The sequence below is a fragment of the Stegostoma tigrinum genome, chromosome 1, assembly GCF_030684315.1.
Source record: "Stegostoma tigrinum isolate sSteTig4 chromosome 1, sSteTig4.hap1, whole genome shotgun sequence".
NCBI classification, from domain to species: Eukaryota; Metazoa; Chordata; class Chondrichthyes; order Orectolobiformes; family Stegostomatidae; genus Stegostoma; species Stegostoma tigrinum.
The window spans coordinates 82,286,374-82,313,995 of NC_081354.1; the positions used below are offsets into that span (position 1 = coordinate 82,286,374).

The window sequence follows — 27,622 nt, forward strand, 5'->3', positions numbered from 1 at the left end:
TGAAGTTGTGAAATTTATGCTGCAACAGTTGGATTGAAATTGAGACTCTTCTCAAAATGGCAAAATGCAGCATGTTGCTGCTTGGAATCCTATTGATGGATTTCTCAACATCAGTAAAGTCACAGCGTGGAATTGGTACAGTTCGTAACTTGGAGGAGATCATAATTGGCAGATGCTATAATTACATCAGAGTAGTGAATCCTACAATAGGGTAAGACAATGATTTCTCTGTTATACATACATAGAAGTAAGAATCTGAGCCATTGGGCATTAAGTTTCTTCATTAATACACAGTCATTAACTCTCATAGGCAAGAAGCATGATGCCACCTGCAAAACCTATTGGTGGTGGTCCTCTGTGCTACAAGTGGTTTGACTAAAAGAATACAGCCAGAAAAATATTGCCAATTATGAAGCTGTTAATAAACACAATAATATGTCAAAGAATACCATGAATCATATTCCACTAATTGAAACACAACCATTATCCCTACGCTATTTTTGACCAAGTTTTTCAAAAGACAACCTTTGTTTAATGTAGTTTAATTTTTGTGAACGGCCCCTTTAGTGGAACTTTATTAAATTACTTCTGGAAATCCGTATAAAGACAATCCATAGACATTTCCTGATGAACTGCATTGGTGACCTTCTTGATAATCTATCTAGATTTGTTAAAAATAACTTGCCTTTTAAAAATCTATACTCTCTCTCTATTTCTAATCAGTTCATATTTATGCAAGTGCTCAATCACTCTAGTTCTTAACAATAGATAGCTTTAATTATAAGACTTATACAATTGTCATACTTTGAGACTCTTTAAATATGAGGTAAAATGAGAGAATTCATATTATTATATTATAATTTTTGCTCATAAGACAATCTGAGGTCTTCATGAAAGTAAGGCTGCTAGTTTAATTGCTAGCTCCTGAGATGCTGCTTGACCTGCTGTGCTCATCCAGCTTCACACTTTATTATCTTGGATTCTCCAGCATCTGCAGTTCCCATTATCTCTGAAAAGAAGGCTTGGCTTGTTTTACTGGGAAGATGGTACAAAGTATTTACACTTTGGGACAATGGCCTGAGTTATGTGTTAAAAATAGAAAAACTGAGAGTCTCTAAAGCCACAGAAAAGTGGTGAGAATACTTGTTTGTAGACAGTTGTGTTTTCAACTGTCTATTTCGTTCCAAGGTAAAAAAAAAGTGGGCTTTCAGGGATATTTAGTTTGTATACCTACTAAGCCACAAAGCCAATATTATTCATTTTGCTGTGGGGAAGAATGTTGGGAACAGAGGAAGCTCTTATTAAGATCAGACTCTCCTAGAATATCACAAATAGTGTTTTGAATCTGCCTTGATCTGGGAGACAGGTATGTGTTGGAAGTCAATAAGTCTGTATGGTTCACTGCACAGGAATACAAGTGGAAGCTTGTGCTCGAATTGAAAAGATCAATTTGTGGGAAGCTAACGTGAAACTGAACGAGCCAGCGAGCTTTGAATAGAGGACAGTGCCTGGGAAAATGACGCCACACTGTGAAAGACACAGTTGAGAATTTAAAAGAAGAGGAATAAAACCTCAGGAGCTAGAAAGCACTTTACATTGGTTATGTGGAAATTATGTGTAGTAAAATCATATAAGTTCTTCCTATTCAGCCTTTTGAGCCTGGTCCACCATTAAATAGGATCGTGGCTGATCTGATGACGCTCATTATATCCACTTTCCTCTCCTTTCCCTGTAACCCTTCATTCCCCTACTGGTCAAGAATCTACCTCAGAATTAAATATGCACAAGGACTCTGCCCCCTCAGCTCCCTGTGGAAAGGAGTTACATACACTCACAACCCTCTGAGAGAAGAAATTCCTCCTCATCTCAGTCTTAAATTAGTGTCCTCTTAATCAGAGATAATACCCTCTGGTCCAAGATTCTCCAACGAGGAAAAACATCTTTTCAGCATTTACCTTGCCAAGCCACTTAAGAATCCTAAATGTTTCAATGAGATCACCTCTCATTCTTCTAAATTCTAATGAGTAAAGCCCCAAGTTGTTTAATTTTTGCTCATAACACATTTCCTCCACACCAAGGATCATCCAAGTGAACCTTCTTTAAACTGTCTCCAATGAAATGCTATTTTTTCTTTAATGAATGGACCAAAACTGCTCACGGTACTCGAGATGAGGTCACACCAGCACATTGCACAGACAAAGTAAGACTTGCTACTCTTGTTTTTCAACGTTCTTCAAATAAGGGCCAACATAGCTGATTACCTGTGTGCTAGACTTACTGTGTGTCTACATAAAGGACAGAAGGATGGACACTATGAAGTAGGATTTTTTTGAACGGTAGTAGGAATTAGGTGGATAATCTGTGGCTAAGTTAATTGTGCTTTTAGTTATTTGTTGCAATAAATGTCATAAAGTATGAAACCTTATCATTCTTTCAGCTTTTGACTGAGAGTTTATATTGTAACTGTTTTTAGTATCTACGATGATCATAACGTGATTCTAAAGGAACAGCGTATCAGGAACAACATAATGGAACCTGTTCACTTCAGGCTTGTGCATTGTGAAAAAAAACAGTTTAGCTTTGAATTTGTAAGCACATATACCCTTCCATGTTCTAGCGCACAGCCTCAGTATCTATTTATAAGAGGCATAGGATCATAGTGAAACTGAAAACTTTCAGCTTCCATAGTTGTTCAATCTCTATGTCTGATTTCTGAGGTATTTTGGTTAATTTAACAGGAACAGGCCACATTGTTCCCTCCAATAATTTTAGTAATTTTGTTTAAAATTTTAGTGTGTAGTAAAATGAAGGAAAGCAATTTACATTGCTGTTGTCAATTTTTAAAGGCTTATCTTTGGCTTTGTGTGGCCCTCATAGATTTGTTGAATGCTTTGAGAGTATGTGGCCACACACTGCTCAGGTTCTGTGAATTTGTTCATGCTAGTAGGCTGCTATTGGAACAGAGCTCATTTGTGGTATTTGCCAAACAGTTTACACGTGTGGACTTTTCAGCAGCTTGATTTGGACACTTTTAAATGTGATTATGGGTGTCTGACCTTTTTTGAAAGGTTGACAAGAGGAAATCTGAATGTTAAAAGCTTTGTCAAATTCACGACAAATTCAAAGTTTGTTTTGATTTTTGACTTTTTGCATCCAGGCTCTTAAGGCAATAATTGAAATTTCTAGATTATGTTTTAAAACTTTGTAACTTTTAGAACAATGCTCTCAGTCTTTAACTTACCTTGTATCTCTTCATTCAGAAACCATGTTTGAAGTCTTGACATTTTTCTCTTTAAATACTTTTGCTACTATGAAGTTATCGAGGTTCAAATCTTTAGAAAAAGTTTTCCTGACACTGTTAAATTGCCAGAGATCTGAATCTGCAACTGAGTTTATAACAGTAATGTAAGAATCCTGCTGGTGAATGGCAAGAGGCCGATTTGTATGCTATTCGTACTAAATCTCACCTTATTGATATGCAGTTTCCTATTATCCCACAAGCAGAGAGAAGCTCACAGTTATAAATCCCAGTGTGAAATTCCGACCGTGTATGTAGGGACTGCAGCCTATTGCTCACTCCTCTGGGTCCCCATCATGGATGGTAATCCCTAGCATTTCTCATTCTGCTCCATGGGCGGCCAATGCCATTACCCCACCCCTAGCCTCACCACATCATCATGGCACACCTCTCACCCTTTGCAATACATTTCCCTACTTCAATGCTGCACTGTGGACTGCACCTCTATCTGTTATTAAATTGCAGCCGTCTGGCCCCTTTGCATTCAGGGACAGGCACCTGGCTCATAGAGTGGACCAGGCTGTATCGCTGTACTTTTCGATTGTTCTGTTTGCACCCACTCACCTCACACATGGATGTTCACAGTAACACTGTCTTGCCTGGCTTTAACATTTTACCTCCTCATTCAGAATGCAAAGGCTCACTGTACTCCTGCCTTGCCTGGTTGGTTAGTGCAGTAAAATCCAGGCAGCTTGTCATGGTTGTCAGCAATAGTCAGCTTAGGGGATGGATATGTTGCTCTACTCAGCGTGCTACATCCATATCACACCGACGCTTAATGGCAGTAGCTTAGGTGGAAAGCACACTGAATGTACATCAACCAAATAGCCTTGTCTCCAAGTCCAAGGGGAGTAGATCTCGATCAAGTCAAGGAGCTTTGTGATCAGGTCAGTGGATCCTGTCTCGGTCACTCAAGACAATGCCTGTTCTCAGCCCAAGGTCTTGGGTTTGGGCCTGGTCAGTAGCCATTTGCTGGGGAAGTTGGGTGGACGGTATTATGGTCAGGGATATGGTATCACTGCAGTCTGGGGAGTGGGCCACTGTCCATCCTGCAGGTCCAGTGTACGCAGTCCAAAGATCTGTGGTAAGTCAGTTAGGGAACTGCACACAGATCAGTCAGGATCCAGTTGAAGGGAGTGAGGGGAGTCATTCAAGGTCTGTGGCTCACTCTGCCAGATGTGACCTGCTTTGCTTTCTGTACTCGTAATTAGTAAATGCATAATAGAATAAAATGGCTTTGAACAAACCCAGAATGAATAGAGTAAGAGGGGTTTGGGGTTGTTGACTTGCTCACTGAGCTGGCTTGTTTTTGTTCAGACATTTGATCATCATGTTAGGTAAGCCTCTGATGAAGTGATGTTCTTCTGCTTTGCTTGGAATTTATACTGTCTGGTCCAGTATGGTGAGTAGTGTCATTTTCAGTTTTGTTCTGTACGGGTTTGTATATGGGGTCCAATTCTATATGTTTGTCGATTGCATTATGGATTGAGAACCATGCCTCTAGGAATTTCCATGTACGTCTATGTTTGGCTTGGGCTACTATAGTTATCTTGTACCAGTTAACCTGATGGCCTTCATTGTCTGGGTGTAATGATATTAAGAAAAGTTCATTGGGCCGTTTTGCTGCTAGCCGATGTTCATGTATTCTGATAGCTAGTTTCCTTCCTGCTTGACTGATGTAATGCTCATGGCAGTTAGTGCATTGTATTTTGTAAACCACGTTGGTTCTGTGTGTTGTGGGAATGGGGTCTTTAATCCTTATGAGTGTTTGCCATAGAGTGGGTGTGAGCTTGCGTGCTACCATGAACTTTCATGGTTTTAGGCATCTTGCTCTCAATTCTGCTATGTCTTGATGTAGGGCAGTGTGGCCAGTGTGTTAGGGTGTACAGTGTCCTCCTGTTGTTGTCTGTTTAGTAGGCACCTGCAGATGAAGTTACAAGCTACAAATCATTGCTAAAACTTTAAGTAAGAAGTTTTTTTTCCTATCTGAGAATATGGGGGCTGTATTACATGAGACCCTTGTGTGAAATGGCTCCTGTATGCAACTTTATCGGATAAATATCCAAGCAATATTGGCTATGTCATTGGTCACTGAGCATGTCTATGAAGCAAAAATAATTCCAGGCCAACTTAAAAGTGTCATGTGTGTGCCTTAACTCACAAAGACGATCCAAGATCTGATAGGCTACACAAGGGCACAAAGCTGATTTCCTCTCATCCTGTTTTGTAAGTATTCACCAACATGCTTTTATATATAATGGTGTCTTTCTTGGGTGATGTGGAGGGAGGCCTGAAAACACCAGCCATACTTCTAGCCATACCAAGACTCGTCATCTTCCCTTACTTTCAGTCTCCCATTGTTAGTTAAACCTTTATTCCCATATTTTTCTAACCAAAAATTAAAGTGCACAAAGAAAATAATTTTTAAAAAACGTGTTTTAACGTTTTCTCCAGTTCTCGACAGTGTGTTGGATTAGTTTTCCGTATTATACACTGGCTGTGCTCAGAAAGCACTTTATTGGCTGGAAAGCAGTTTTCATACATCCAGTGATAATGCTACATAAATGCTAGTTCTTCCTTTTTTATTGCACAATTCAAGGATTTTCCAGTAATACCTAGTTATATCTTTGTTGCCATGATGACTGAATGTAAATATTCATAATAATTATTTATGCACTTATGCAAAAATGGATTTTTAAGAAAACCTGCTAATTGCAGACATCACAGAATCCCTACAGTGTGGAAACAGGCACTTTGGCCCAACCAAGTCCACACCAACCTCAGAGCACCCCACCCATACCCATTCCCCTTATAACCTACCTAATCTACACATCCCTGAACACAACAGGCAATTTAGCATGGCCAATCCACCTAGCCTGCACATCTTTGGACTGTTGGAGTAAACTGAAGCACTAGAGGAAATGCATGCAAACATGGGGAAAATGTGGAAACTCCACACAGTTGGTCGCCCAAGGGTGGAATCGAACCTGGATCCCTGGCGCTGTGAGGCAGCAGTGCTAATCACTGAGCAACCGTGCCACCCATAAAGGACTAAGGATGGAAATAGTTTGAATTTTCTTTACTTATATTAAAATTAATATGTTCTAGTGTTATTTAATTTGTCTTCCACTTTATTATTATTTACATGAGCAATTAACACCTAATATGATTGCACATAATATACTATGGCTGGTTTCCATGTTATTGTGCAGCAATAGTATCAACTGTCAATACAGAAATACATTTGAGAATGATTGATTGTTTTATTTCAGAGAAAAGAACTGTTCGGCAATCTGGGAAGCGTTTCAAAATGCTTTTGCTTATAAGAAACCCTACAATGTTCTTCCAACTGACTATAAGGATTTTATCAATCTGGCACGGCATGATATCCCTCGGGATAAGGTAAACTTACATGAAAATGTGGAATCACTTTTTTAGCATGTGGTTCAAGTTGAATAGTGATCTGTTACTTTGTGAAATGTGAAAGAATACACAGATCTGGTTATTTGCCGCTGTAATACATACAGTAATCTGGCATAAAGAAATACATCTGTTTCTTTCTTTTCAACCATTGTGTGAGTTAGGTGTTCAAGTCATTATCACCGTCTCAGGGCGATCTAATCCTGTCCCTTAAAGATAATGTAGCCCCATTTCTTGATTCTTCAAACAAGTACATCGTGCATCATCAGGAGAAGCTTTGATTCAAACTGAACCACAATCTGCATTTTTTTTAAGGTCCAAAGAATAACGTAGACATTGCTGCAAGAGGTAAAGAAACCCTGTTGTAGGCACAGCAAACATCAAGTTCCCAAATCAGTTTTAGGTTCTGATTCTTCTTCCACTTGGTCTGGATATGAACTAAGGTCTAAATTTTCAAGGTTTCTGGAGTAACTTGATCTCGTTGTCTCACTTGGTAGTGTTATTCACCATCTCCAAGCTATAACTCTCTATTATCCTAGACTTAGAGTGGCTAAAGTTTTGTCAGGCAAGTCTTCCTTTTCTACGCACATCTTTGGACTGCAACTTAAAATTTTGTTCCAGTGCTAGGATTAGGAAAATTTCATGTGTTATGTTGATTTGTTTTAAATTTTGGTTCAGCTTCTGGACTTTTTCTTCCTGGTTTTCATCTGGTTTTTTAGATGTCGACTCTGGCCAGGCTTTTCTGCACTTTAGCCTGGGATTGAGCTATTTGAAACAAGCCAAAATTTGACCAGAGTCTCCAATTTCTGTTACTTGACAAGAGGGAGAGATGAACTGAATGATTTAGTATTACTTTTATTTCTGTTTATTAGCAGAAGTTTTTTTTTCTCCTATTTCTTCTTCCTTTTGAAATGATGTGGAAATACTGGTGTTGGATTCAGATGGACAAAGTCTGGACTGATAACACCAAGTTGTCGTCCAATAGGCTAATTTGAAATCACAAGCTTTCTGAGCGCTTTCTTCAGGCGAAATCAGCTGATGAAGAAGCAGCGCTCAGAAAGCTTGTGATTTTGAATAAACCTGTTGGACTACAACCAGATACCTTTTGAAGTAGGCAGTGGTGTGTTCCCTCCAAATCTTCTGCTTGTGAATTCAATATTTAAATGATCCACAACAGTCTCTTTAGTGTTAAAAAAAATGTCTGGTTAAGTTAAGGATCAGGGAGAACCAGTGGATGTAGTGTACCTGCACTTCCAGAAAGCCTTTGATAAAGTCCCACATAGGAGATTGGTGAACAAAATTAGGGCACATGGTATTGGGGGCAAAATACTGAGTTGGATTGAAAATTGACTGGCTGACAGGAAGCAAAGAGTAGTGATAAACGGGTCCCTTTCGGAATGGCAGGCGGTGACCAGTGGGGTACCACAAGGTTCAGTGCTGGGACCGCAGCTGTTTTACGATATACATTAATGATATAGATGAAGGCATTAAAAGTAATATTAGCAAATTTGCTGATGACACAAAGCTGGGTGGCAGTGTGAAATGTGAGGAGGATGTTATGAGAATACAGGGTGACTTGGACAGGCTAGGTGAGTGGACGGATGCATGGCAGATGCAGTTTAATGTGGATAAATGTGTGGTTATCTACTTTAAAGGCAAGAACAGGAAGGCAGATTACCATCTCAATGGAGTCAAGTTACGTAAAAGGGACGTACAACAAGATCTAGGTGTTCCTGTACATCAGTCAATGAAAGCAAGCATGCAGGTACAGCAGGCAGTGAAGAAAGCTAATAGCAAGCTGGCCTTCATAACAAGAGAAATTGAGTATAGGAGCAAAGAGGTCCTTCTGCAGCTGTACAGGGCCCTGGTGAGACCGCACCTGGAGTATTGTGTGCAGTTTTGGTCTCCAAATTTGGGGAAGGACATTCTTGCTATTGAGGGAGTGCAGCGTAGGTTCACGAGGTCAATTCCTGGAATGGTGGGACTATCATATGTTGAAAGATCAGAGCGACTGGGCTTGTATACACTTGAGTTTAGAAGGATGAGAGGGGATCTGATTGAGACGTATAAGATTATTAAGGGATTGGGCACTCTGGAGGCAGGAAGCATGTTTCCACTGATGGGTGAGTCCAGAACATGAGGACTCAGTTTAAAAATAAGGGGTAGGCCATTTAGAACAGAGTTGAGGAAAAACGTCTTCACCCAGAGAGTGGTGAATATATGGAATGCTCTGCTCCAGAAGACAGTGGAGGCCAACTCTCTGAATACTTTCAAGAAAGAGATAGATAGAGCTCTTAAAGATAGTCGAATCAAGGGTTATGGGGATAAGGCAGGAAGAGGATACTGATTGTGGATGATCAGCCACGATCATAATGAACGGTGGTGCGGGCTCGAAGGGCCGAATGGCCTACTCCAGCACCTATTGTCTATTGTCGATTGTCTATTGTCTAAGTTGTGATTTCAAACCCAGGGAGCATGCGCACGCATACGTGCACAGACATGCACTCACATAGGCAAACATACACATAGGGAAAAGAAGGAATGGAGCGAGGTTGCAACTGGGGACAATTTGAAACTCAAAACTGCATTAATGCATGTGATTGTTAACTCAGTCCATAAAATCTTGATCATTGAAGGATCTTTTCCCTCAAGTGATCTCATGGAACCCTTTCCCATAAACAGGGATTTGGAGAGATTGAAGGCAAAGGCAGTCTCCGCTGGACCTGGAGTCCGATCTTAGTCTCAAGGATGTTTACAGCATAGAAAGATGCTCGTCAGCCCATTGTATCTGTACTGGTCAACAAATCCCATTTTCTATCTCTTGACACATAGCCCTGGAGGCTATGTCATTTGAGCTATTTGAGCCATTGAGCTATTGTCATTTTTCAGACACAATGAGTTTCAATGGGTTTTTAAACAAACCAGAGTTGGCTGGGGTGATAATTGCCCAGAAATTCCAGTTACCATTGGAACAGGTTCACTGGTTGTAATCCTCTTTAAGATTACCTAATTTGAGGAATAGTGTGCCGTAATGCGGGGTAAGTGGGCATGCACTTACGATAGCTCAAGGTTTGAATCAGTTAGGGTATTGCGTTGGGCCTGCGGCAGAGTGTCAGGTTGTGGAGGGTCAGAGCAGGGAGAGTTCAGCTGTGGGAAGGGTGTCAACTTGGGGGCCGATGGATTTGACAGGTAGGGAAGTTTGTGGAGTGGAGTGAGATGGGGTAGGGGGTGTGGTGGTCAGGATGGGAGGGACTGGGTATAAGGTTGGATGGGTTCAGATCATGGCAGAGACAGCCTTAGGACTCGGAGTGTTAGTGTTGGCTCAAGTTTGGATGTTTGTGCCTCCTACAGCTGGTGTTTGTTACAGCCTTAAAATAGACAAAAAAAAAAGCGCTTTTATAGTGAAAAGGTGACTTTCATGTCTTGTGATATCCCATTAAAAGTACAACCTCACATTTTGTGCTATTTTGTTTGTGTCTGAAAAATGTGATTAAATGAAAAGTAAATATTTAATCTGAAAAATTTTTACTTCTTCCACGGGTGTTTTTTTTTTAGAACTCATTGATTCCCAAAGTGATCCAGCAAAACATTTTCTCTGTTATTAAATATGAATGACACAGTGAGATGAACTTTTGCTTTTTCCAGTAAAAACAAAGTATGCTAGAAGATTTGAAATTTAATTAGAGGTACAAGTAAAAAGCTATCTGAACTTACATTAACAGGGTACAGGGTGTCTTTTCATGTAGTAGTGTTGAATAAAAATCATTCAATAGACAATAGACAATAGGTGCTGGAGTAGGCCTTTCGGCCCTTCGAGCCCACACCACCATTCATTATGATCATGGCTGATCATCCACAATCAGTATCCTCTTCCTGCCTTATCCCTAAACTCTTGATTCCACTACCTTTAAGAGCTCTATCCATCTCTTTGTTGGAAGTATCCAGCGAGTTGGTCTCCACTGCCTTCTTGAGCAGAGCATTCCATATATCCACCACTCTCTGGGTGAAGATGTTTTTCCTCAACTCTGTTCTGAATGGCCTACCCCTTATTTTTAAACTGTGTCCTCTGGCTCTGGACTCACCATCAGCGGAAACATGCTTCCTGCCTCCAGAGTGTCCAATCCCTTAATAATCTTATACGCTCAATCAGATCCCCTCTCATCCTTCTAAACTCAAGTGTATACAAGCCCAGTCGCTCTGATCTTTCACCATATAATAGTCCCACCATTCCAGGAATTGACCTCGTGAACCTACGCTGCACTCCCTCAATAGCAAGAATGTGCTTTCCCAAATTTGGAGACCAAAACTGCACACAATACTCCAGGTGCGGTCTCACCAGGGCCCTGTACAGCTGCAGAAGGACCTCTTTGCTCCTATACTCAATTCGTCTTGTTATGAAGGCCAGCATGCTATTAGCTTTCTTCACTGCCTGCTGTACCGGCATGCATGCTTTCATTGGCTGATGTCTCATGACATCCTCCTCACATTTCACACTGCTACCCAGCTTTGTGTCATCAGCAAATTTGCTAATATTACTTTTAATGCCTTTGTCTATATTATTAATGTATATCGTAAACAGTTGCGGTCCCAGCACCAAACCTTGTGGTACCCCACCATTCCAAAAGGGACCCGTTTATCACTACTCTTTGCTTCCTGTCAACCAGCCAATTTTCAATCCAAGTCAGTATTTTGCCCCCAATTCCATGTGCCCTAATTTTGTTCACCAATCTCCTATGCGGGACTTTATCAAAGGCTTTCAGAAAGTCCAGGTACACTACATCCACTGGTTCTCCCTTGTCGATCTTCAGAGATACATACTCAAAAAATTCCAGAAGATTAGTCAAGCATGATTTCCCCTTCGTAAATCCATGCTGACTCTGACCTATCCTGTTACTGCTATCCAAATGAATCGTAATTTCATCTTTTATAATTGACTCCAACATCTTTCCCACGACTGACGTCAGGCTAACCGGTCTATAATTTCCTGTTTTCGCTCTCCCTCCTTTCTTGAAAAATAGGACAACATTAGCCAACAGTCCACAGGAACTGATCCAGAATCTATAGAACCTTGGAAAATGATTACCAATGCGTCCACGATTTCTAGAGCCACCTCCTTAAGTACCCTAGGATGCAGACCATCAGATCCTGGGGACTTATCTGCCTTCAGACCTAACAGTCTATCCAACACCATTTCCCTTCAGTTCGTCCATTACCCCAAGTCCTTCAGCCCCTATTGCATCTGGGAGATTGCTTGTGCCTCCCCTAGTGAAGACAGATCCAAAGTACCTATTCAAATCTTCTGCCATTTCCTTGTTCCCCATAATAAATTCACTCGTTTCCGACTTCAAGGGCCCAATTTTGGTCTTAACCATTTTTTTTTCTTTATACATACCTAAAAAAGCTTTTACTACCCTCCTTTATATTTTTGGCCAGTTTTCCTTCATACCTCGTTTTTTCTCTGTGTATTGCCTTTTTAGTTATCCACTGTTACTCTTTAAAAGCTTTCCAGTCCTCCAGCTTCCCATTCATCTTTGCTCTGTTATACTTCTTCTCTTTTATCTTTATACAGTCCTTAACTTCCCTCGTCAGCCACAGCCGCCCTAGCTCCCCTTAGGATCTTGCTTCCTCTTTGGAATGAACTGATCCTGCACCTTCTGTATTATATCCAGAAATACCTGCCATTGTTGTTCCACTGCCATCCCTGCCAGGGTATTGTCCCACTGAACTTTGGCCAGCTCCTCCCTCATAGCTCCATAGTTCCCTTTATTCAACTGCAATACTGACACTTCCGATTCTCCCTTCTCCCCCTCAAGCTGCAGGTTAAAACTTCTCAAAACTCGCTAAAACTTATCATATTATGGTCACTACCCACTAGTGGCTCCTTTACTTTGAAGTCCCTGATCAAATCCGGTTCGTTGCACAACACCAGATCCTCCTCTCAACCACAACACCTCCTCCCTGGTAGGCTCCAGTACAAGCTGTTCTGAGAATCCACCTCGGAGGCACTCCACAAACTCCCTTTCTTGGAATCCAGTACCATCCTGATTCTCCCAGTCTACCCGCATGTTGAAATCTCCCATAACAACTGTAGTGATACCTTTGTGACAGGCCAATATCAACTCTTGATTCAACTTGCACCCTACATCCTGACTACTGTTTGGGGGCCTGTAGATAACTCCCATTAGGGTCTTTCTACCCTTAGAATTTCTCAGCTGTATCCATACCAACTCTACATCTCCTGATTCTATGTCCCTCCTCGCAAGGGACTGAATATCGTTCCTCACCAACAGGGTTACCCCACCCTCTCTGCCCATTAGTCTGCCCTTTCGATAGCACATATAGCCTCGAATATTCATTTCCCAGGCCCTGTCCACTTGAAGCCACGTCTCAGTTATCCCTACAACATCATACTTGCCAATTTCCAACTGAGCCTCAAACTCATCCACCTTATTTCTTATGCTTCGTGCATTCATATATAATATTTTTAATTTGTTTCTCCCCTCACCCTTCCTATCAATCCCTATTTCACTTGGCCATACTATACGATCCCTTCTTGAGTTTTCTGCTCTGTTGATTCTGTTGTCCTTCTTAATTTCTCTTATTCTCACTTTCCCTTTAACCTGATTCTTAAATTTCCAGTTTGTCCCCTCCCCCCATTACTTAGTTTAAACACACCTGTGTTGCAGTGGCAAACCTGCCTGCCAGAAAGCTGGTCCCCCACCAATTAAGATGCAAACCGTCCCTCTTATACAATTTATCCTTACCCCAAAACATACCCCAGTGATCCAAGAATTTAAATCCTTGCTTCCGGCATCAGTCCCTTAGCCACACGTTCAAGTCCATTCTCTCCATGTTCCTGCCCTCTCCAGCCCGAGGAACTGGAAGCAAACCGGAGATAACCACCCTAGAAGTCCCGCTGTAGAATGCCTCTCTTTTTCTTCCCGACATCATTAGTGCCGACATGCACCACCACCTCTGGCTCTTCACCTTCGTCCTTGAGTATTCCCTGCATTCTATCAGTGACGTCCTGGATCCTAGCACCAGGAAGGCAACACACCATCCTCAAATCCCGCCTGTTACCACAGAAACCCCTGTCAGTCCCTCTCACTATGGAGTCCCCTATTACCACAGCTCTGCATGATGTCTGACTCCTCGGCTCTGCCTCTACACCAATTTTTGACTCGCAGACCTGTACGCCTCTCGGACTGGCAGTGTTGTCTGTCTCTACAGTTTCCAAGAGAATCAACCTGTTTACAATAGGTACTTCCCTGGGGTCTCTTGTACTTCATTCATGTCTTCCTTCCTCATCGACATTCTCCTTCTCTCTTCTGGTATCCTCGGTGTAATGACCTTGCTGAAGGCCCTGTCCAGAAAATTCTCTCTCTCGGATGAGCCTGAGGTCATCTATTTCTTTCTTCAGTGCTGCAACATGCTTCTTCAGAAGCTGAATGTGTTCACACTTACCACAGCTATAGGAGCCAGAAGTAGCATCAGTGTCCCTGACCTCCCACATCATGCACGCAACACACTGAATCAGCTTGGCAGTCATGTCTTCACCTCTTCAACAGTGGCGTAATCTCCTCACAGAGCCTCTTTGCCAAAAACTCCTGAGCCAAAGACTTGCACTTTACTCACCAGGCACTTCCCTTAATCCTTGTTTTTTGCTGTGAGTCTGTGGACTCTTAATTATATTAGAGGAGGAGGGTGGGAGGGAGGCCCTCCCATGTAGGACCTGGGACAGAGAACACACCTACTTAAATAGCACTCACTTACCTGCTCGACTGCCTCTCTGCTCCGACCTCACGTCCACCCGGCTCCCGCCGCTCTCTGCTGCAAAAAGGACCACTGGCTTCGAGGTAAGTACTTAAATAGCACTCACTCACCGTCCCCACTGCCTCTCTGCTCTGACCTCATGTCAATAGGGAGATAGTAGCCTAATTGTAATGTCACTAATGCTCTGGGGTTGTAGGTTCAATAACATACTAGATGGTCGCTTTAGTTTGATGGTGACTATGTAACTATTGTTGTAAAACCCCAGCTGGTTCACAAATGATCTTCAGGGAAGAAAATCTGCCATTCTTAAGTGGTCTGGCCAACACATGACTCTGGACCCACAGCAACTTGGTTGACTCCTAACTGCCCTTTGAAATGGCGTAGTGATCCAATCAATTAAAGGGTAGTTAAGTGTGGGCAATAAATGCTGTCGTGGCCTGCTATGCCCACATCCATGATTGAGTTCAAATATGCCCACAGTAGAAGCTCTAGGTCCTGAACTGTCAAAAAGCTTTTCTTATTTAAATAAATTAACTGGTACAATTCACTTAACAATTTTTATTAACCTAATTACAGGCATTATTCTGGGAAAATACCAAGCTTCTGGTGAACAGGTATTCAGATCAAACCAGACGTATGATGCCTCTCGGTGACGCTCTGATTGGTTTTCTGGCAGATGACTTGAACTGGTGTGGACAACCTGAACCCCCTGGTGAGATATGTGATTATTGCAACTGTTTAATATTTTCAATCATAATGCTCAGGAAACATTGTAGTGTATTGCAAAGGCATGTCAGAAATAGATGGGGCTAAATTGTGTTGTGAAACTTTTGTGTTGGTCATTGCCTTATGAGACCTATTTTCTACAGCCAGGGATCTGATGAGCATAGAACCCATCACTGACTGTGTAGACCTTCCACATTCTCGCTATCAGATATTAGATGCAGCCTTATGCATATTGGGACTGCTTGGTCTTCCTAATGCAGTGACTACACAGGGCTGCCCTGCAAGTTTAAACTTCTAATGGGAGATTCCCCTCAATCGGCAGACGTCTGAAAAAGTCTCCAACTGTTTGTTACCACTATTTGTGACTTGCATTGACATTGACCCAATCCCTCCACTACCTCCAACTCCCCAGAAAGTCTACATTAGGACGCATCCCAATTTATCTTGCTTCCCAGACCATTAGTTGGAGTTTAGTTGCACAAAATTGTACGTGACACTATTCCATTAGCTTGCTGAGTAGACTTGTAGAAGGAATAACAGGTCCCAGTGACAGAATTGCCTTTCCATGTTCCTATACTATAGCAAAATCTCAGCCTCCAAACGTGTTCAGCCTCTAGAATGGGAACTGAAACCACATTCTACGGATTCAAGTAGGAGTGCTAGCACTGAGCCTACTTGGTTAGCTGGTTGATTGACAACAACCTAAATGACTGTCAAATGCAGTGGTTCCAGAGAAGCTGGACCTTGGAGTCATAGACCGCCTGAAGTGCCAAGGTTCACATGCACAAAATGGAAAGCGCAGAGCAGACCACAGATTAAACACAAGGAGCATCCGTTCTGTGAGAAGTTGTAGGGTTAAAGAAAAAACACAAACACAATAAAATCAAAAATATTTCCAAGAAATATTATATGGGTGCCTCCTACCAAACTAGCGTGCATTTAACTTGAGCTACCAGTTGTAGAGAGTGCCTTTAATATTGGCATTTATTGATCATATTCTTATTTTTTCAGGCATAAACTATGAAGTCTGTCCCACAAATGATTCTGAAGATAACCCAGTGAATTCCTTTTGGAAAATAGCATCTGAATCGGTAAGTTGTGTAAGGACTGTGTCCTTTTGCTTTTGTGCTTTTAAAAACTGAGGACTGAAATGAGCAAGAGCTGGTTTAAAACCCAGTGTTTGAAATAGTGGCTGCAGTTTTGAAAACAAATAACCTGATACCCATAGCAGGCATCTTGTGAACATGCAGTAATTAAAGTTCAGATTGTAGATGATCTGGAGCCGAGGGTCAAGGGTATGCAGTGAAATAGTTCTTGCAGGTAACAGGAAATTGGTTGGTCTGTGAATTAGTGACAGTTATCGATGACAGGAACATTCTGTGTGATTGCTTCTTAGATGGCTGAGCAGCTTGAAGTTGGAAATTAGTTACAAAGACAAAGAGAGAGGAAAAAGAACTGTGCAGGTCTCCTCCCAGTCCAGAAGCTGCCTGTTCCCTTCAGTCAAACACTCAGTTTAACCATGAAGAAAACCAACTACCTTTCCTGTAGCAATTGCTGTAAGCTGTGACTTTTAAATTGATAAATCAGAGATGTATTTCAAGGGAATCAGCCACTCTGTACTTCTTACAAACCAGTGTGACATCTGAACAACAAGGCATGAACAACAACAAGGTCAAGAAGGGTCAATAAATGTGGAGCTGGAAAAGCATAGCAGGTCAGACAGCATCCGACAAGCAGGGAAGTCAAACTAGTTCATTTGTCATCGGAAAGCGAAAACACTAAGCTGACGTAGAATTTTAGCTAGTATTGTTATATGCCAACCATTTATATCTATTTATCTTTAGCTATTGTCCAATTATGTAAATAATTACTACTGGTTACTGGAGAAACCTAGTCCATGCTTTCTAACAATCGTGGTCCGAAATTGGCCAAATTGCATACTTTAAAAGCACTTTAGCATTTGATACAACTGGGAATAGCAGACCTTGATTTATGGCACACTGCCTCAGTTGTATCCAGAGAAAATGACTTATTCAAATTGACCACCCAATTTTCCAGTCCACTTCAAGCAAAAAGGCACAGTTCAACTGTAGCTCTTGTCAAATTGCCAACATTTTTCTTACCTCTACTCCCAGCACATATAGTCTGCTGGCCTGTATAGTACCATAATGATCAGTGAGACACCTCTGGTGATATGACTCATTTGGCACTTTGAGGAAACATGAAGCTAAATTTTGAAAGATCTTTGAGTCTGCCGTGTATTCTGTAGAAAATCAAACTGAAAGACTTGTGGATGGTGTAAACCAGGAACAAAAACAGAAGTTGCTGGAAGTTCAGCAGGTCTGGCAGCATCTGTGAAGAAAAAATCGGAGTTAATGTTTTGGGTCTGGTGACCCTTCCTCAGAACTGTAGAGTCCACTTAATTCAGGCTGTTAAATGACCTGTGACCAATTTTGAGTCCAATGAGTTTGGAATCCTTTGTTCACCTACTCTCATCAATCAATTGCTAGACGACAATCCAAATGTTGGACTTTCTGTTTCAGACCTTCCACCCAAGACAGCTGCAGGTAAGTCTTGGTGAAGCAGTCACAAGGCTGTGATCTTACTGTGATTCAAGTTTCTCGAATTCCACTACTTGGGAGACCAATCCCCTGAACCTCATGATTTACTGAGTCACATAGTTTGGTCAAGTCGATGAATTCAATAAGTAGAAACAAATTACTTCCAATTAAATGTTCCTTGAGTTGTTCTCAACAGTTTTCTTGTATTTGGTCTAATAAGGGACATGTCAGAGGTTCTGCTGAAAGTTATAAAGCTACACTGTTTCCCTGGGAGGATTTCCTCAGTGACAGAAAGGGCGTGTGATTCTGGAGAATGTGCGTGAGCATTTACTTTGCCAAAAACAGGAAGAAAGTATCTCCAATGTTTCCACAGTAGGATTTGCCTCCCTTCTTGAAGATAGTTACAATTGTTGCATTCCTGAAGTTAGGCAAGGGAGCTCCTTTTCCTCCTAACTCTGTAGAATGAGCACACAGAACTTTGTTATGAGTGAAAGTCACCAGTTTTGATGATCAGAGCTGGAATACCACACAGACTCTGTTGTGTCTCTGTGGTTTGGTTGTTTATTTACAATTCTTTCAACAGTAGTTCTTACTCACTGATTTTACCATGGTACTAAATGACCGATGGAAAGTATCAGCTAGCACAATGGATTCACAGTTGAGAAATTGTTGAAAATATTCATTCCAGATTTCATTAATATACAGTTTATTGAATGACATTTACATTTCCGTAAGGATGTCTATTTTCAGCTTCACTTCTAGGACCATACAAATATAAATGGTTAAATATTAAATAATCATTGCAAACACGGTTTCTAAAAATGAATTCATTCATACTTCAGGCAATACAATTTAAAATTTGCCATTTGCTTTCAGTATGCGAAGGAAGCTGCCGGCATCGTGACTGTGATGCTGAATGGCTCAGTTTCTGATGGAACTTTTCCAAAAGAAGGGTAAGAGAAAGAATGTTATAATTCATTTTGAAATCTTCTGTGTTCTTTTTTCTTTCAATTTGTCCATTGACCGGGTTTGATGCATTAGCTTAGAATTTGTGCTCCTTTTTCTGGCAGATATTGGCCACTTCAATAACTGAGAGCCAAAACTGAAATTAGGAACCAGTAATTTAGATATTTCTGGTTTAATTGCTGCATATTGTTTCAGATAGAGATAATCCTGCGCATTTTCTACCCATCAAGATCAGATTTGATTCTGAATTAGGGTGGGGTAATTGGTGATAATGGTTCCTGGCCTTATCCTAGAATCCTACCAGGTAAGGTCAGTTGTAGGTTTACCTGTACAGAGCAGACTTATGTGCCACACTGGGCTCTTGGTATTTTCCAGTAAGCTGATTTCAAACTACAGTCAATCAACAGGGATTGAGTATTGTTTGAATCTGAGTCTACTGCAAAGGGAACAGATAATGAGTCCCTCAGCCACATCTTCAGATTAGCTTGTGTTGTCCTTCTAAAAGCCCTTTTTCTGAAATCCTTCTGTGCCCCATGGATGATCTTCCACAGAGCATTTTACTTGTCATCAATAGCAACAACTTACACTGCATCATTAACGCAATGAAGCATAAAATTGAAATAAGGAGAAATTTCTTCACCCAGAGAATGGCGAGCCACAGAAAGCAGTTGAGGCCAAATATTCAATATTTTGAAGAAGGGGTTAGATATAGTTCTTGGGTCTAAAAGGATTGACGGACATGGAACAGAGTACTATTTTGGATGATCAACTATGATCATGTTGAATGGTGGAGCAGGATTGAAGGGCCAAATAGCCAACTCCTACTCTCATTTTCTATGATTCTATCACAAGGTACTTCATAGCAGCAGTATACAATTAAGTGTAGCACCCCATAGATCTACTGCTGTCTGTGTCCCATTCAATTCACCAGTTCTCTTTTCCTTGTTCTATTTCAGCCCCAACTGAAGTGATTCATAAAGTCGGGGGACTAAGTGCGTGGGTAATTCTCATGGAGTTTAGCCTTCTAAGTTCAGCTCAGCACCAACATTTCTAAACTACATCTTGACACTTGACTCAATAAGGAGAGTTGTAATGCAATGAAATTACAACATAGGAGGCGGCCGCTCAGCCCTCTGTGCCAGTATATGTGCTGGCACTTCCTTCTGTAACCCCGTTTGCTTCCACAACATTCATTCCCAAATATTAACTCATTCACTTGTGCTGAAAAATCTCACATTCAAATGGCCCACAATTTGAGAATCTTCCTCCACCCTCCCCCCTCGGTGATCCCGAGTACAATGGACTTCAATCTCCTAATGCCTTATCCCCAACTAGTATAAGCAATTTATTCCACCATGAAAGGTTGTTTCCACTTAGTTTCTGCCAAGTAATGATTTATCCACTTGAAGGATGAAGAGGTTTGTGGCTTTCCTTGTGCGTGGCCTCCTTCAGAAATACTGTACAAACCTGAATAAAGCATAGTTTCCAAATTGCGACAAAATGTTGATTGTTATTTTTTAACATTACTGTCCAGCCTTTCTTTCCTGTGTCAGCGTATAAACAGTGATTCAAACAGTAACATGTGATTTCTTTTGGTGAGAAACAAATTACATTTGGATGTTAAACTGAAGCACCACTTAGCAATTCCTTCACCTGCCCACCTATACGAGTTGTTTTAAGACCCAGTGTCGATGATGTAGTTACACAAGATCAATTTATTGGACCGGTTCCATCTTTGTAACATACAAATGAGGATAGGATCAGATAAAACAAAATAAATCAGCACACACAAGCTATACTGAGAACACAATTTTTCATCTTCTTTGCAGATTCTTCGCTAAAAATGAGCTTCCGAATTTAAGAAATGACAAAGTCTCTGAAATACAGATTTGGGTCATGGACAATATTGATGGACCTGTTAGGTAAAGAAGATGTGTCGTTTCTTATACTTGATAATAGAAATATATTTTCCAACCATTAATAAAAACAAACCATATTAATTCTTCATCTAAATTCTAAACAGTTTGCATTTCAAAAGGTAAGAAACAGCTTTGCTGAATTTCCTGATTGGCATTGGTTTGGAATAAGATTTGTTTTTCAGGAGTCATAGATTACATGTATTTAAAAAGTGAGTTAAGCTCATAAATGATTTTAAGGTATTTCTTAAAGAAGTAGCAAAATGATGCATAAGCTAAATAGATAGGAAAACCATACAACCTGTGGCAGCAAAGAATGATTTACTGGCTCTGAAGGAGTGGAAAGCACTGTATTAATCTCTGTAGCTGGTGGTTGCAGCCTTCTGCTATCAAGCCAAAGTGTTAGAAAGCTCCTTTCCTGATCTTCCTCCCTCTTCCTCCGTCTTCAATCTGAAGATGTCAGCATGCTTCCCTTCGGAATCCCTGCTTAAATACTTTATTTCTAAGGACTGATGGCTTACTCCATGTCAATCCCTTGTTTGATCCCATCCCAATTACCAAGAATAGGTCAGTAACGTAAAACCTTCCCCTGTCTGTCACCTTGGCTTGAGATCATCTTGCAATTTCTGTACTGCTGGGAGCCATTTGTTAATTCTTGCCAGTCACTTGTCAGGATAAAAGGGGACAAGGCTTTAACCAGGAAACATACAAATGTCAACATGAAAGCCTGTACCTGGAAACCATAATATGAGATCCCTGAGAGCACCATTCTCCTTGAATATTACCTTTGTTTCCCTTTGTTCCTGACTGTTAAGAATTGCTTCATTTCAAAACGAGAAAATGCAAAGGTGTACTCCACTGTCAGGTAATCACAATATAATGCCAACTCATTCTAAATTATTCTTAAAGATACAATGGAGTATATCAACTTTCTGCTCTCCCTTTTTAATGCAGATGGTTAAATATTACAATCTATAATGAATGGAAAGAAAAGTGTGAGGTTACTTAACTGTTTTACTCAATAATGCCTTAAAGATGACAGTCGAAAACAGAAGATAAAATTGAACAAAATCCAAGTGATTGTTACAATCAACAGGAAGGAATTTGTTACAGTATCACAATTCATCAAAGACTGGAAAATAAATGAGAGATGTGTATATAGAAAAATGAGTGAATGAAATACATAATGTTATAGTAATGGTGCATTTCACTTGCCCCAAAGTAAAGGAACAAATTACTGCAGCTGTTGAAATCTGTGCTGAAAACAATAAATGCTAGAAATCACAGTTGGTCAGGGAGCATCTGTGGAGAGAGAGCAAGCTAACATTTTGAGTCTAGATGTCTTCGGAGGTCTAATAAAGAGTCATCTAGACTCAAACTATTAGCTTGCTGTCTTTCTACAGATGCTTCCTGAGCCATTATGATTTCTAGCATTTTTATTTTGCTTGCGGTATTGCCCCAAAGTAAACTTGTGTGGGAAGGTAGTGGGTGGGGGAAGAAATGTAGTATTTATTGTGTGTACAACAGTTCTTTCTGATCCTCCTTTCCCTATGAAGCCCAAAAGGAAAACAGAGCATTGCTTGGCAATGAACGGGAAATAAACTGGAAAAGATATGAGTAGTACATTTTAAAGGTCATTAAAGAAGCAGTGGTGACAATATAAAAAGGTGACATTTTAATGACATGAAATAAGCATGAATTGCCAACTTATAACTTCACAGTTTAAACTCTACACCTTTTTTAAAAAGCTTCTGTACTCAGACAAAGAGACAAGAAACACCCACATTATGGGTTGGAAAGAAATAAACAAACGAGTGAAATCCAGTTATGGTATTAAGTTCTGATGACATGTGTTGATGAATTGTTTCTCCTTCAGTTTAGTTCCAACTTTCAGCTGTTTGATGAGGACATGAGGTTGTGGATACACTAGACCTCAATCTTTCATTCATTGTTTAAAAATTTTACCCTTCAATATCTCTCAAAGATATTTTTTGCAGAGAGAGTAGCTAGCTGGTCAAAATTTCTTTTAATTCTCCATTCACGGATGGGAACATGACAGAAAGATGGATTTAAATGCTTTCTCTTTCCCAGCTGGCTCTTTCTGCTGTTTGCGCAACCGAAAAGCTGTAGCCACTCACCCCAGAACGAGGCACAAAATTGTTGTGATGCTGAGTGCTTCTGAACGTACAAGGTTGGTCCTGGTTGAAAAACCAACCAAGATCTGTCAATGGTCAATACTGCTCTGAACACACACCAAGAAGCCATGGTGTCTTGCCTCCTCCACACAGCTCGAATAAGAAAACATTATAGATGTAACTTTTAACCGTTTCCATCAACTCATTTTTTAAAACAGCAACATCTTTTTCCGCAGTCTCTTAGTTTGACAAATGATCCTTTCCCATTGTTAGTCCACAGTTCTAAGCTAATAGTGTCTTTAGAGCTGGATTTGATTCTGATAGCAGTAAGAACAGTTGACCATTAAATATCTGTATTCAACCTCTACACTGGCCTTCAGTGTCATTTGTGGCTATTCCCTGACCAATATGTTCAGAGATGTTACTACACATCCCTGGGGCAGGTGATAATTGAACCCGTGCCGCTGGTTCAGAGGTAGGGACACTATCGCTGCACCACAAGAATTTGCAGCTTTATTTGTTTTAATTTAAACAGAAATAACACCAACATTGGCCTTAAATTAGTCTCTTAATTCTGTTACTAAGTTACCCAGTCAGGTGCCCATCTGGCCCCTGGAGAATGGCTGGAGGATGGCGTGATGCCAGGAAGCTAGCATAGCAGCTAATGGTGTGAATTTATCCCTATTCCTGCCTCAGTTTGGGTGTAAATGAAGACCAAATCCCCGCACATAGTGGCTGTTCATATCATTTGCTTTACCTTTTCTGTTAGGAGGTTAGAATTTCCTGGCAAGATATTTTCCTCACCCAAATGCACATCAGAATATAAACGCAGACATCCCATTTATCAGCATGCCCTTAGGGCAAACGAAGTATCTCAGCAGCGGGAAGTATTGAAGGTAATCTCTGTCTTCCGTGTGCACTGGTGACATCCTCTCTTAAATGAGACAAAATTCAAGTTGTTTTCTGTTAAGTTGGTGCTCATCTTTACTCATTGTGTTAGGGAGACATGTGGGACAGGCACTGTGAAAGATCTTGAAGACATCATAAAAGGGCGTAATTTCAGCTACTCTTGCACAGACAATTACAGGTACCTATATTATTATATTATAGTCAGCAGCGGCACTGTTAACTAAACTGTTAGTAATAAACTGTGTTGTGGAAAACTGCTCTACAATCTAGTTAGCTTGAATCAATTCCTGTTCATCGAAAGGCTCTTTACAAGATGGCAGGAGAGGTGCTCAAAGCATGATGGGAAAGAAATTGAATCTACTACTTAGACCCTAACACCCTGATTAAATCTTGGGTCTAATTCAAGTAAATGTGGTGGATGATCCATGCCCATGAGCAGAGACACCCATACTGCCATTGTCTCATTTTAATTGGATTGTTCATAGTAGCAGTTGGATAATTATAGACACTAACCTCTTCTCTCTCTTTGGAAGTCCATGTTTAGCAAGACTGCAATAAGACAAAGGAAGACATAAATCAATAACTAGCCATCAGACAGAAGACAGAAATCTTCTTATTTGATCTATTGATATACTTAAGTGAATATTAGTTAAAAAACTATATGATTTGCTATTTTAGGCTCCAACGCATAAACCTTTGCAAAAAAATGTATTGTTGATAGTAGCCATTCAAGGTGTATGGAGCTTTAAAATAATATTATTTGCCTGATTTTGACATGTTCAAAATGAAAAGAATTGCTCGCTGTAACATCTGTCAATGAAATGATTACACTATTTGTTTTTCTCTGCACACAAAAGAGTAATCCAGCTGTAGTAGATCAGCATCAATTAACCTTTGATGTGGCGATGTTGCCTGCTTTTTAAAAGTGAAATGTAAGTGTTCATGGGTTTTGATGAGCTTCCCAACCAAAGTATCCGAGCTCATAAATGTTTTCCTAAACGGTAAAACAATCTCTTTATCTCATTGTTCGTTAGTATTTTAAGCAAACACAAGAATATAAATGGAATTAGCTGAAACTTCAACAGCTGTTGATCTCTCCCTCATGCTAAATAGTTTGTTTTTAATCACCAACTTCTGAAAAAGATGTAAAAACATTGTTTGAGAAACAGCGTATCATGAGCTACCTTATACACTGAGTGGAGTGGAGTGCCCATTGTATTGCCACCACCAGGGCATTTTGCCATCTGTGGGAGGTAGAGGCAGCTGTTCTTCCTGGAGCCATTTATTTTACTGTTTAAGAGCCCATTCCTATCACCACTTTACAAGTGATCATCAGCCTTCCGTCACGTGGGAGATCACCATGTGCAGGAATTGCTTGAGGGCTGAGGTAATGCCCTTTTAATCAAACACTGTAAGTCGCAAAGTGACTCTTTGGTGGCATGGTCATTCTTGTAGCAAGCCTCCCCTGCCTTCAAGAACACCAACCCCATCCTCTCACCAGGGTCTTCACTGGCCCTGCAGCCCCCCAGAGCCACTCCCTTGATTGAGATGATGGGCTGCTTGTAATGGCCATCACTCCCAAAAGCACCATCTCCTTCTATTCTTGCAATTTGATTTAAAGTAATATTGTGTTCACCTCTTCGATTGTCTCAACAATTTTTATATCCTTCCATCCAGGTTAAGTTGCCCAAGCCTATTTAGCTTCTTCATAGCTCTGTTCCTTGAGTCTGATGATCAGCTCCCAGGCTCTTTCCAGTATTTGAATGTCTCTTTTGTACTATACTAGATCTTAGTGTTCAAGATGTGGACTGATCAGAGGACTGTACAGTTTCATCATGACTTCCCTGAATTGTGTGTCACCGGAAGCCTTTGAGCCAAAGAAAGGAGAAATCCGTAAGGCCATGAAAGCAGTGATCAAGCTAAAAACAGTCAATAATCGAGTGTAGTTTGGTTGAGGAAATATGGGAACAAAGCTGATAAATCTCATTAGTCATATTTGCTTCTGTGAAGAATAATCACTGATATACTGATTAGACCTTTGTCTGAATCCATTTTAAAAGCTAAACAGGAGCAAATAACTGCAGATGTTGGAATCTGTACTGAAAACATGGGCAAGCGTGATCCCAACCTTCCTATAGCCGACCATTTTAACACAGTAGTCTGCTCACATGCCCACTTATCTGTTCTCAGCATGCTACAGTGCTCCAGTGAATCATGGCACAAACTGCGGGAACAATATCCCATCTTCAGACTAGGCACTTTACAGCTTTCTGAACATAATGTTAAGTTCAGCACCTTCAGATTGTGAACCCATTCCCATCCCTTCCCTTTTAGCTTTATTGGGTTGTATTCCCTGTCACCATGTTGTCTCCCCTACCCCCTCCCACCCACCCACTCCAGTAGGACTGTCTGTTCTTTCAAATCTGGCAGTTAGACACACCATGGTTCTGCCTTTCTCACATTCCAATCTCTTAATCTGCACTAACAACATTCTTTCTCCGCCAGCACTCCATTTCCGCACCCCTCCCTACCAAAGCATAAATGCTGTTCTCTCCCTTTGTGTCAGCTCTGATGAAGAGTCATCTACACTCAAGACAGCTTGTTATTTCTATGTGGATGCTGCCAGACCCACTGTGATCTCCAGCATTTTTGGTTTTCAGTTAAAAACTAAACAGTTGTCTTTCTGGTGTATACAGCACCATTTTAGGAAAATCCAGGCAAGTCTGCGACACAGATTAATTTTAGAATCACACCTAATTTTCCTTCCATAAAATAGATAAAACTGCATGAGAAGGTTAGGAAGTTTATTCCATTGTACCTGATTCACTCTGAGTGTTTCCAGAAACTAGCTACGAGAATGGAGAGTAAGGCACCAAACAATGGCATTCCAGATGGACATTCCAGTTGGGAAGTGGCACTTGAAGGCAAAGTTCTTGATATTGTCTCATGGACTGAGTTTTCCAGTTTTGTAACAAATAGAAGATTAAGGTATGCATGCCCAAATTTTCCCAACCTGTCCCCGTGCCCATTACCCCAGCTCACGGCTAATCACATCATCTGGGAATCACTGACCATGGAATTTGCTCGACAGTTCATTTTGTTTTTCATTCTTATGCAGAGTTATTCGCCTGCTGCAATGTGTGGACTTGCCAAACCACCCAACCTGCAAATGTATTTAATCAGAGAATCACGCTGGAACCGGAGCTTCACTTCCTATAATGCCTGAGAGCTTACGTTGAATCATTTTGCATCTGTTGTATTTTACAGGCTTGCTTGGCATTAGTAAAATTATGCCAAAAGAAAGTGTTGCTAAATTCCTTTCAGATCAAAGTAAGTTTTATTTATGTGGACTTGAATCCCACATTGTTAGTAAGGCGTTGTGCTTATGGCAGCAGGGCCAATCCGAGATCACTGCACTTTTGAAATTTTGCTGGAATTGAAAGATGCTGATTATCTTTTTAGGTCCCTGTACACTCTGCTCCAGCAATTGCTTCTAAACCAGTCTTCTCCAGTGAGTATTCAGTTGATCTCTATGAATCTCTGGGTCAACTAAATGTATTTTCCTAAAGCCTTTTAAAGCCCTCCAACTCATTTGCCAAACCTCATTCTTTATTTCAGTATTGTTCAGCCTGTGGCTGAGTCCAGACCTCTGTGAAGTACCTAATTGTAAAACCAAGTCCTCTTCCTGAAACCTGAATTGAAAATCAAATATAATAGTCAGCAGGCCAAGGACAGAGATGTCGATGTGACAGCAAGGTAGAGAATTAAAAATGACAGGCCCCCACTGACTCAGGGTCATGCATATAGAACATAGAACATAGAACAGTGCAGCACAGTACAGGTCCTTCAGCCCGCGCTGTTGTGCCAAACCTTTACCCTAAACCTAAGATCTAGCTAACCTCCACCCCTACCTTATAC

General features: G+C 40.8%; 1 protein-coding gene across 3 annotated transcripts; it reads left to right on the forward strand.

Moving 5' to 3' along the window:
- On the forward strand, positions 1–26,963 carry LOC125457634 (ADP-ribosyl cyclase/cyclic ADP-ribose hydrolase 2-like). 3 transcript variants are annotated; one of them, XM_048542158.2, is made up of 8 exons: positions 1–211; positions 6,571–6,700; positions 15,068–15,203; positions 16,229–16,308; positions 18,655–18,731; positions 20,574–20,666; positions 23,796–23,882; positions 26,823–26,963. In XM_048542158.2, exons 1-8 carry the CDS (start codon positions 57–59, stop codon positions 26,881–26,883), a joined length of 819 nt encoding a protein of 272 aa, XP_048398115.1. In that variant the 5' UTR covers positions 1–56; the 3' UTR covers positions 26,884–26,963. The 3 variants fall into 3 exon arrangements, with proteins under 3 accessions (XP_048398115.1, XP_048398123.1, XP_048398107.1); XM_048542166.2 differs by lacking the exon at positions 26,823–26,963 and adding an exon at positions 24,238–24,538; XM_048542150.1 differs by lacking the exons at positions 23,796–23,882; positions 26,823–26,963 and adding an exon at positions 23,565–23,727.
- Positions 26,964–27,622: the final 659 nt, after the last annotated feature.